Raw genomic sequence first — 11,726 nt, forward strand, 5'->3', positions numbered from 1 at the left:
ATTAACCAACCCCCAATGAGCTAAGTGCATATAGAAATTAAGAAGATCATGTGTAGATTATTATTGGTCTTAATTACCGTGTGATGAGAGAGAAGTATTTTTTTCTACTTTAAAGTGCATTGAAAAGATAGAAGTACACTCTTTTGTGGACAAATTTTGAAGCCAAACGTATACTCTTTACCGGACGGAGGGAGTACTACACATCAAGCATACTACCAATCCATCCGTCACCACTAGCAATCAATCGTTGCCGACATGAAAAAGCTCCTAGCATGCTTCAGATCCATCACCACTAGCTACTAGAACATCACACTTACATAGATCGGTAGATCTACTCCTACCACATACTCACAAATCTATCTAGAACTAGTAGAGAGAAGGGGGTGAATGAACTCACAAACGCCATCGGAGCAGCCGTGAAGGAGGCACTGAACACATCGGAGAAGAGAAGGAGTTGAATCGCCGCCGCTGTCAACTGGTGGCCGGAGCACTAGCTTTGCTTACCTCGCCGTCGATGTGGCTCTGCGCCGGTGGGAAAACTCGAGAGGGGGGAAATGGTGACGGGAGTTTTGCTGCTGTTGTGAGGCTGGCTATATAGTGAAGCCATGAAGGCACTGATCATGTCGGAGAAGAGGAGTCGTCGAATCACCGCCGTCGTCAACTGGTGGCCGGAGCACTAGCGCCGCTTACCTCGCCGTCGATGTGGCTCCGCGCCGGTGGGAAAGCTCAAGGGGGGAAATGGTGACGGGAGTTTTGCCACTGCGGTGAGGCTGGCTATATAGCGCAACCGTGGAGGCGCTGAACACGTCGAAAAAGAGGAGTCGAATTGCCGCCGCCCGTCAACCGATGGCCAGAGAGTAGCGCTGCTTACCTCATCGCTGATGTGGCTCCACACAGGAGGGAAAGCTCGAGAGAAGGGAAATGATGACGTGAGTTTTGCCGCTGCGGTGAGGCCGACCGAATCGGCTGGCGGTGACACCAATTCGTGCGTTCCTCATGGGCCAAACAACACATTTTCCTTCGGCGCGGGCCTGTCTGAGCCTAATGTGATCTAAAGGCTGCTGGACCTGATGGCATGCCTGCAATCTTTTTTAAGAGATTCTGGGGCACTGTAGGAGAGCAAGTAACCAAGGAGGTGCTCAAGGTGTTGAGAGGTGGTGAGATGCCTGAAGAGTGGAACAACACCATGATAGTTCTGATTCCAAAAACAACTAGACCAGAGAGATTGAAGGATTTGCGACCCATCAGCCTCTGCAATGTGGTCTACAAACTAATATCAAAGGTAATCACCAGAAGATTAAAAAACATTTTACCTGAAATAATTTCCCCCAATCAAAGCGCATTTGTGCCTGGACGCATGATATCTGACAATATTCTTTTAGCATATGAAATGACTCACTTTTTGCAGAGGAAGAGGGGTGGAAGAGTAAGTTATGCTGCTATCAAACTTGACATGAGCAAGGCTTATGATCGAGTTGAATGGAAGTTCTTGCAAGGAATCATGTTGAAACTCGGTTTCAATAGAAGTTGGGTGCAGCTCGTGATGAATTGTGTGACAACGGTGAAATACCAAATCAAAGTTAATGGGGACGTCACAGAGATAATTATTCCTGAGAGGGGGCTTCGTCAAGGTGGCCCTCTCTCTCCATATCTCATTCTTTTATGCGCTGAGGGCTTCTCAGCCATGTTACAAAATGCTGAGATGAATGGGAGGTTGAAAGGAATCAAATTATGTAATACAACCCCAAGCATAAGTCATCTTCTTTTTGCAAATGATTCACTTCTTCTCCTAGAAGTAAATGCCGACAGCAGTCGCGAGCTTAATCAAATTCTGAACTCCTATGAAGCTTGCTCGGGCCAGGCTATAAATAAGGAAAAGTCAGCCATCTTGTTCAACAAGAATACAAAGCTGGAGGACAAAGAGGAGCTCATGAATCAGCTAAATATTGCTATAGAAGGCTTCTCCGGAAAATATTTGGGTTTACCATGCTATATTGGTAGATCAAAAACCAAAGCTTTTGAATATATCAAGGAAAAAGTATGGAAAAGGTTACAAGGTGGGAAAGAAAAATTGCTCTCAAAGGCCGGTAAGGAAGTCCTCATCAAAGCTGTAGCGCAAGCAATCCCTGTTTATGCGATGGCATGTTTTGACCTCACCAAATCTCTGTGTGAAGATGTCAGCTCAATGATTGCGAGGTTTTGGTGGAGTCAATTGGATAAAGAAAATAAAATCCACTGGGTTGGATGGGACAAGCTCACAAAACCCAAAAAGGATGGAGGGCTGGGATTTAGAGACCTATATTCTTTCAACTTAGCTATGTTGGCAAGGCAGGCTTGGAGAATGCTACAAAACCCATCTTCCCTATGCGCTCAAGTGATGGCTGCTAAATACTATCCAAATCAAAATCTGTTACAAGAGAGGCCAAGAGATGGCATTTCATATAGTTGGAGAAGCATTTTGAAAGGAGTGCAGGTGTTGCAAAGTGGAATCATATGGAGAGTAGGAGATGGACACAATATCAATATATGGGCAGATCCTTGGCTACCAAGGGGTGTTTCTAGGAGAGTAACATCTCAGCAAGGCAACCATGTTATCACAAATGTTTCAGATTTGATTGACCCTACCTCTGGCACATGGGATTTACAACTGATTGATCAAACTTTCAACAAAGAAGATGTAGAGGTAATTGTCCAAATTCCGATCCGAGAGGGTGCTAAGGACACTCCTGCCTGGCATTTTGACAAAAAGGGTATATTTTCAGTAAAATCTGCATATCAAGTAGTGTTGGAAAACCAAGCCAGGAACTCTGCACATGGTGGAGCTTTGTCATCAAGTAAGAATGATCAGCATAGGATAACATTTTGGAAGAAACTATGGACGTTGCCCTTGCCCAACAAGATCCTGCACTTCCTATGGCGACTGGCCCATTATAGCTTACCTCTAAGAATGAAACTACAGAATAGAGGAATGGAAGTGGATACAAGATGTCCAGTATGCCATCGAATGGATGAAGATGGAGGTCATTGTTTCCTAAAGTGCAAATTTGTCAAGGCCGTTTGGAGAACTGCATTGTTGGAAGAAAGTCGGATGCAACTTCTCAATTGCCCAAATGCCATCTCGATGGTGGAGGATATCTTGCACATGAAAGAGGAAAAATGTCTGAAAATATGCATCCTTTTGTGGTTATGGTGGTCTGAAAGAAACAGAACTAATCAAGGAGAAAGGATTAGGACTGAAGAGGAAATTATATATTCAGTTCAGCTGCACTTGTTGGAATACAAAAAATACATCAAGCGACAGGAGCAAAATGTGCAGGCTGTAAACCAGGTTTGGTGTCCTCCGCCTGATGATTTCCTTAAAATTAATACTGATGGAGCCTTTAGGCTATCAACTAAATCAGGAGGGTAGGGTTTTACCATAAAAAATAATCATGGAATTGCACTAGTTGCAGGAGCAGGGAGTTTGGAAAATGTTGTTGAACCACTACAAGCTGAAGCTTTGGCCATGCTCTATGCTGTGAATGAAGCGTCAAGAATGGGGTGCCAAAAAGTCATCTTAGAGACGGATGCAGTTGCTCTAAAGCAGACGATTACAAGCGACCTGTACGACTACTCAAGCCTAGGCGTGCTATTTAAAGAGATAAGAGCAGTGTTGCAATTAGCTTTTCAATCTTGTAAAGTAGAAACCTGCTCACGGGCATGTAATATTTCTGCACACTGTTTAGCTGCTCATGGTGTATGCATGGAGCGGAAGAGCTATCAGATTTGGCTTGATCCGTTTCCGAGCCATGTAAAAAAACTTGTCGCTGGGGAGTCCAGCTTGCCTCGGTAATGGAATACAGTTGTGTTTCAAAAAAAAAAATGTGATCAACCAAACGCTACATAAACGAACTACAAAAATTTAGAGGGTCCAACTATGAAAAAGGCATCCATTTCTTCTCTTTCCCCCTATTGGAAACATCTGTTTCATGCCACTTCCACTATACATCCTCTATCAGTCATAGAAAATTTCTGTGTTTGTCCAAAAGCACAACTGCAGAATTTCTGTGTAGGACATCCATGGCACCTCGCACTGCATTTTCCCCATTCCTATCAAAACCCTAAGATATTGCTTGCTCTCGGTGGTCCCAGACAACCAATTTTTAATATTAGCTACTCCACAGAAGCGAACATGGCTCGAGCGCTCAGGTAATCACATCTATGCAACATCAACGATAACGATTTGCTCACCGATATTAGTTAATAGTGCACTATTTTTTTATCTAATCGCCAACCGAATAGCACAGTACCAGACTCACGATGCTTAAAGCTGCCTGATAAACACGTCGATCACTAACAAGGATAGGGTGACAAAATCATGCTACATAATACAGACAGAAAGATATTCATGGTTCCTCCCCATGGAAATGTTCTCAGAACAAAGCAGATGTAGCCTCAGCAACTTCAGATACAACCTGCTTGTATTCCGATTCCAGTTTCTCCTTCACCTCTTCAGTGATCTCCCCCTTGGCTGGCTTGGTCATCACCAATACGCAGCAGGTGGGCCTCTTGGTGGTCCCCGCAGTCGCAAGCTCCTGTTAAAGGGAAGCAACCACAATACATTAGCTTAATCTCAAGGCAACAGTGACATCCATCAGTGCAAGTATAATCACAACATACGACGACCATCTCCTCTGCTTCACCATCATATTTGTTATTATTCCTTCAAATTTTGTGGTGATACGAAGGCAAATAACTGGTAGCTGATACTATGCATTTTACTTTCCAAATGTGTCACGTTTCTTAACATCATCAGGCTTGGAACGGTTTCACGCTTGCATGTAACATGGGCCATGTACAGGCGCAAGACAGACTTCTCAAGGAAACCATAGACAATGAGTAGTGCTGTGGCAAATGGGTAACAAAAATGGACCAACATACAAACCCAATGAAGAACCCTATGCTGTCAAGACCTGCCAGCAACCATCTTGGTCTGCCCAGCTTAGAGTAGGCCATAGGGAAGAATAATGAGATAAGACCCATGTAAGGTACTAAGGCAGTTGTACCTAAGTTTGCAAAAGGATTTTAAAGGGTGTGCCTTTTTCTCAATTAGACAACACACTGGGAAGAAAAATAACAGCAATTGACAAGACAACTATGTGATGCTCCTTAGTTGCTATGCACCCACAGAAACATTTTTTTTAACTTGTTCACTCACGTTATTTATTAAAATGCAAGGATAGAGCCTGGCTCCAATTCTGGTGAAATAAAAAGCAACAACCTTAACTTCCTAATTGGAATGATTCCCCGCTCTAATTAGATGTTAAAAATAGGTTAGTGTCGGGCGCGGGGAAAGGTTATGTGATGATGCTCCTAGTTGCTATGCTCTCCCACAGAAACATTTTTTTACCTTGTTTACTCACGTTATTTAGTAAAATGCAAGGAAAATACACCAAGGTGGTTATAAAGACACACTGGTTGCTGACATATATTTCGCTGGACAATAGAGTAGATATGTAAAGCCAAATATGCAAGTTTTTTTAACATCAGGCCTGTAAATGATTTATGCTGGCCTGTGATGTGGGCTTGGTACAGCAATACAGTTACAAATATATACATCAGGAAAACATGCATGCTATCTCAAATGAGCATGCGGAGGCAAATGGGTGACTCCACTTATCAAACATTTTTTAACCCAATATAGATCTTCTGTGTCAGACTGATAGATAAGCTGGTAAAGCGACAATCTTAGGTCTATATCGACTCAACAGAATGCAAGGTGCAAACATATGATTTAGAACATAAACTGTCTGATTCTAATTCAGCTATAGTAAAGTGGACAAATAAAATGTCAAGAGATGTTTCTTCTCTCATTAGCTCCAGCACAGATAATTGAATAGAACACTTGAAAAGCAAATGATAAGACAACTACATGGTGCTCCTTAGAATGTGATGTGCCCAGGGAGGGGAACATTGCAAGGTACTAAAAGTAGAGAAAACAAATAGCTTTCAACTCGATAGCGTGGGCATTACTACTAGCTATCAGAAAGACAGAAGAGAGCTTTCTTTTGATGTTCAAACAATTAGTTGATGGTGAGAATCTACTCCCACCGTTTCTTTTTAGTCCGCATATAATGTTTGGTCAAAGTCAAGCTTTGTAAAATTTGACTAACTTTATATTAAAAAATATAAACATTCACAATATGAAATCAATATTATCATATGCACAATGAAACGTATTTTCACACCATATAGTTTTAGTATTGTACATGTTCATATTTTTTTATATAAGTTTGGTCAAACTTTGTGTAGTTTGACTTTGACCAAATCTTATATGCAGAGTAAAAAGAAACGGAGGGAGTAATAACCAAATAAAAACTATGTGAAAGATCCAAACAAATGAAGAAAAAATGTGCGCCAGTTGCACCACTTTGTTGACTTGGTCATCATAGCATGAAGCATCAACTGGCCAGGATTTTAGGTTGTTAAGGTTATAAGGAGACACAGTAATTGCAAATGCGTGATAAGATACAACTCATTGATCACAACCAACTAAACATAAATATTGGAGTGAAAATGCAGCATACCTCTTTTGATGCCACATATATGTATGGGACATTAGCTTCCTCACAAAGTATGGGAAGATGTGTAATCACATCGATAGGAGAGATGTTTCCGGCAATTACACACAACCTGCATGAAACAGAACAATATGTGTCAATGAAATTAGGCAAGTCAAGCCACTGAATGCATAACATAGATAATGACACAACCAGTCCTTGACTTCATGTAGTGGCAAATGGGCAATCCCATCATCAACAAGAGTAGCACACTAAATCATTCAGTATGTACACTGTATGGATGTTTTAAATGACACATATGAGACCAGGTCTCACGGTTAGCAGGTGAGACCCGTCCTGATGGATGACACGTGGCATTCATCAGGATGGGTCTCGCGTGAGACCTGGTCTCATAGAATTCTTTTCCATGACATATGCACTACACTACTAGACACAACTTGCAAGCAAGTCAAATAAATGCACGACATGTTTCAGGGAAGAGTTATCTGCCCTTGGTTGATTGCTATTACCAAGTATCACCCGCACCACACTTAGCAACAAGTTCTGACAGAGGAATTAAGCCCAGAGCTCTCTAGGACAATACCATACTACAGTGTACTGCATCTAAAGAAATATAAGAGGTTTAGATCACTAAAGTGGTGACCTAAACGCTCTTATATTTCTTTACAGAGGAGTACTAATTACTCCTACCAGCAGGGACTATACAGTAAACGAGTAGAGCTGGAAATACCAACCCTTTGCTCCCACGACGGATGCTCTTGACCACCTCCTTGACCCCGCGCTTCAGGCACTTGGCCTCCGAGGCTGGCAAACACGCGGACAACAACCACATCATGAATGAACCCAGGAAAGCTTGATTTGGGCCAAAAAAGGGAACGGGGACAATCACACGAACCTCGGCGAACGAGCTTGAGGGTTTTCTTGGAGAGCTTCTTGCCGGCGAGCGGCTTGGCGATGGGGGCCAGCGCCACCGGGGTCTTCTTCTTCTCCGTCTCCGTGTCGCTCCCCATCGCCGCTGCTGCTGTCGCCGCCGCCGCCGCCGCCTTGGTGACTTCGCGGGTTTAGGTGGGTGGTGGAGCTAGGGTTTTAGGACTCGGCACGCGAAGCCGCTCGCTATTAAAAGGGGCTTTGGGCCTTTGGAGGTGTTTCCACTGGAATGCGGGCCCGGAAACAAATTAGGCCCACCTGTCAGAATGCTCGTGGGCAGTTGAGCCCGGTAGAAAGAAACCCCATTGAGACGCCCAAACCCTACCGCGCCTCGCAGCTCCCGCCTCCCGGACGCCGACACCCAGCAGCCGCCGCCGGCGCCTCCGCCCGACGCCGACGAGGGCTTATTCTCCACCGATTCTCTTCGTGTTCCTCCTCGTGGACGCTTCGTTGCTGATTTGTTCTCGGCATGGGCAAACCCAAAGGTGCGGAAACTTTCCCCTTTATGCACGCACCCTGTTGCTTCTCGATTGAATCAGTTCGAATTTGTGAGGCGAAAGTAAAAAAAATGCGCTGCTTTGTAGACAAGAAGGCCTCGCGGGAAGCCAAGGTTGATAAGAAGCTGGCGCTTGGGCTTGGAGTGAAGAGGAAGCAGCTGAAGAAGAAGAAGGATAGAGTTTTAGATGCTGCCGTTGAGAGCGAGGGCGCTGCCGGACATGCTATCGCGGAAGGTATTCGCAATCCCTGCCATTTTGTTTTGGATAATTATGGGTTAAGCCCATCCTAGAGTGAAGTTTGTATGCTTAAAAATGTCCATTCATCGCCCCAGCAAAGGGTAAGAGAATGATCCAGTGGTACATCGTCAATCACGGTTGTAGAAACGTAGAATGGTATGACAGAAAAGACATTCTGATAACCTTCGAACTCATCGGTGTCTCATGTGCACGGCAAAATAGCTTGAGTTCCGTCTCATTTCCTGAGCGCTTGTTAATTTTTTGGTTCCAGCTCTTTGAGTTGTTTATTAGGCCCTACTTATGACTGACAACTATTGTCAAAGCGTGAAATGGAACTATGTCTTGTAGTATAATGGTTTATCTCTTATCGTTGCTTCTTACATATAGGAAGCAAGAAGATTGTATTGGTGAAGCAAAAGAAGAAAATTAAGCATGCCAAAGTAACAAGCTGTTGTACCAAGGCTCATAATTTGGTGACTCTCAATGAGGATGAGGCAACACCTAAGCTGAAGAAGAAGAAGAGCAAAAAACAGCTAAAGGAAAGCAAAAGTCCTGTTGAGGTACAAAGTCCATTGGACAGTAATGATGCTGGAACACTTAAGCTGAAGAAGAAGAAAAGGAAGGTGAAGGAAGGGAAGAGCTCTGTTGAGCCCAATGATGCAGATGATATCCTGCATGAAAATCTCGATGAAGAAACTCTAAACGGTAAGATTGCTTCTGAGTTGCCACTTTGTCTGCTGTGCTACCTTTCAATCATGATGAGTAATGTTGATATTTTTCACATTTATTCTTGACAAATAGTTTTTCATCTGTGCAAGCAACTATGGCCTTTTCCTTTTTTTTATCGGTAAATAGTAATTCCTGAAATTTTCTTTTCACTAATAATAGATGTGCATATATATTTTATGCAGCTGATGTCAACCAACTTCCAGCAGAGAGTGAAGTTATGGATATTGGGGAACCAGAAAAGGCAAAGAAACGAAAGAAAAAAAAGACAGGTAGGCTGCTGTACTTGTATCCTAAACAAAGTTTTTCTCAATTACCAGCTATCTGTTGCATAAATATTTTTGTTTCACTAATAGTAGATGTACATATAATTTATGCAGCTGATGTCAACCAAGTTGCAGCAGAGAGTGGAGTTATGGACATTGGGGAACCAGAAAAGGCAAAGAAACGAAAGAAAAATAAGACAAGTAGGCTGCTGTACTTTTATCCTAAACAAAGTTTTTCTCAATTATCAGCTCTCTATTGCATAAATATTTGTGTTTCCTGACATGCATTCTTTTCATTGGACGCAGAGAAAGTAAAGCAATCTGGGGAAGTCAACAGGACAGATATGCAGGTATCAGTTAGAGAGGACAATTTGGAGGTGCATGAAGTTGATACCGCAAATGTTGCTGAGATTGCATCAGTCGATGAAGACTGTTCCAGAGGAATGAAAAGTAATGTCTACACTTCTGGTTTTTTGTTGCCGAAAAGATGTATTTCACTAGCATATATAAAGATCCACTGTCTAGTGTCCACAATGAAAAGGACAGAATGTATTGTGTCCAAATACACTTCCAAGGAATATCATTTCTTAGACTTGTTTAAATCAAAAGATTCATACGAGCTAATTTCATCATGAAACTTACAGATCTATAAGTCTAGCTTGTTACAATCAGCCTAACTGTTAATCATATGCAGTGCGGACTGTAAGGGCCCTTATTAGTTGATATTGTGCTCAAATGAGTTCCACAGTGTTTATGTATCTTTCCTTTTTATACTGGAACCTGCAAATTGATCCACCAAAGTCCAAAATGGCAAATACTGATATGTGGTGTGACTGGTGTCTTGTCAGAATGGATCTTGGAGTACAGACAGAAGCGGCCAAGCTTGAAAGTCTTGCAGCAAAATATAGATGTGTTTATAACTGCACATGAGGAACAACAAGAGCGGGTGCGTATTTTCCATCATTGAACATTCAAGAATCTGAAGTCAACTGTCCTGATTTATAGCTAGCTTGTTCCGTAAATATTCATTGAATATCTGAAGTTATTTTGCAAGTTGAGACAAGTTATTTATTACAGGAAGAATTTCCCCTATGTTTGTTTTGGCATAGCAACTGCATCATTGTTGTTTTGTCATGTGGTACCTATTTGATTAATTCAGGAGAAGAAGGAAAGAGAGGCAGCAGCTGCAGAAGATGGGTGGACAGTGGTGATGCATCATAAGGGTCGGAAGAAGACTACAGATGCTGAAACTGGAACAGCGGTTGGCTCTGTATCTCTGGCTGCAATGCAAGAGAAAATGGCTCAGAAGAAACCCAAGGAAGTTGGTCGGAATTTCTACAGACATCAGAAACGAGAAGCTCAAATGAGTGGTATGTCAAAAAGCATTTTTATGGATTCCCTATTTAACCATTGGTGCAGTTTAACTTTAATTACTCCTAATGCTCAGTACATGTATGATGCATTAGAATGTAGACTATGTTCAGCGCTGTAGTTTGCCATGGCAGTCTTGTGACTTTCTGTTCGGTGCATTTTTATGCAACTTGAGTGTGGCCACAGATAACTGCTAGGAGAGCTACTTACCTGTATTTGTTGTGCAGAGCTGGCGATGCTGCAGAGCAAGTTCGAGCAGGACAAGAAGAGGATACAGCAGCTGCGGGCTCAAAGGAAATTCAAGCCTTACGGATTTTGAAGGGGGCTCCTCCATGGAGAGGCAGTGTTCGTTCCACATCACTCGAGACCAGCCGTCGCTGGAGTGCTGGCTTGGTTGCTATGTTGAACGTGCACCACATTACTTTTTTTGACAGAAAATGTTGCATCATTGGACAAATGTACCATGCTTCTTGACTGGGAACTGTGCCAGTCGTGTACAATGGCTTGAACATTCGCAGCAAATGCATTATTGGTTATCTGGCCCATTTTGTGGATCAATACTTGTGCTGTTGAGGAGCTGAAGGTGGTCGGTGAGGCAGTCGCTTAGGTTCTGCCTTCCTGGGGATTATGATGTCTCGGCAGTCGGCACCCGTGCCGTGTCTCTTGTGCTTTAATGCAAGCGTACTGGTCAATTATTTCTGCTCCTTTTTAACAGAAAAATCAGGCGCTCTACTCATTTCAGTAACAGAAAAATTGCCTGGGTTCATGGGGGATAGGTCGGAATTGTAGCGATGTGAGTATTTGATTTCTAATTTCTAGGGTTAAGGGTAGTTGTGATTTGGGGATTTTAAATTTCATCTAGTTTGCTTCATAATTGTGATTTGTTAGATCCCCAATACCATGCATGTCTTCATTTTTTGTGGATGGCACACATGCAGGAGGTTTTTGGGATGTGCAGGACATGTTCATGGTGTGTATGCAGTTGATCTGTTCATTTAGAGAGAAGGCAATTTCATGAATTACTTTGGCCACTAAATATTCTTCAGCCAGACAATGTATTTTGTGTTAATTAGTGTTTTTCAGTTAGACAATGTTGTGTAGCTAGTAGGAATTTATTTGTTATCAGTTGTCCATTTCTATAG

General features: G+C 42.6%; 2 protein-coding genes across 2 annotated transcripts; one reads left to right on the forward strand and one right to left on the reverse strand.

The window, feature by feature from the left end:
* Window positions 1–4,208: 4,208 nt before the first annotated feature.
* LOC119317740 (H/ACA ribonucleoprotein complex subunit 2-like protein) lies at window positions 4,209–7,666 on the reverse strand. Its single transcript, XM_037592237.1, has 4 exons — window positions 7,456–7,666; window positions 7,295–7,364; window positions 6,567–6,672; window positions 4,209–4,574 (listed from the first exon to the last, which is right to left on the reverse strand). Exons 1-4 carry the CDS (start codon window positions 7,568–7,570, stop codon window positions 4,413–4,415), a joined length of 453 nt encoding a protein of 150 aa, XP_037448134.1. The 5' UTR covers window positions 7,571–7,666; the 3' UTR covers window positions 4,209–4,412.
* A 95-nt stretch (window positions 7,667–7,761) lies between these two features.
* On the forward strand, window positions 7,762–11,142 carry LOC119317739. Its single transcript, XM_037592236.1, has 9 exons — window positions 7,762–7,972; window positions 8,072–8,218; window positions 8,609–8,926; window positions 9,133–9,219; window positions 9,328–9,414; window positions 9,520–9,663; window positions 10,062–10,159; window positions 10,373–10,583; window positions 10,812–11,142. Exons 1-9 carry the CDS (start codon window positions 7,957–7,959, stop codon window positions 10,901–10,903), a joined length of 1,200 nt encoding a protein of 399 aa, XP_037448133.1. The 5' UTR covers window positions 7,762–7,956; the 3' UTR covers window positions 10,904–11,142.
* Window positions 11,143–11,726: the final 584 nt, after the last annotated feature.

This window comes from Triticum dicoccoides, chromosome 6A (assembly GCF_002162155.2).
Source record: "Triticum dicoccoides isolate Atlit2015 ecotype Zavitan chromosome 6A, WEW_v2.0, whole genome shotgun sequence".
Classification (NCBI taxonomy): Eukaryota; Viridiplantae; Streptophyta; class Magnoliopsida; order Poales; family Poaceae; genus Triticum; species Triticum dicoccoides.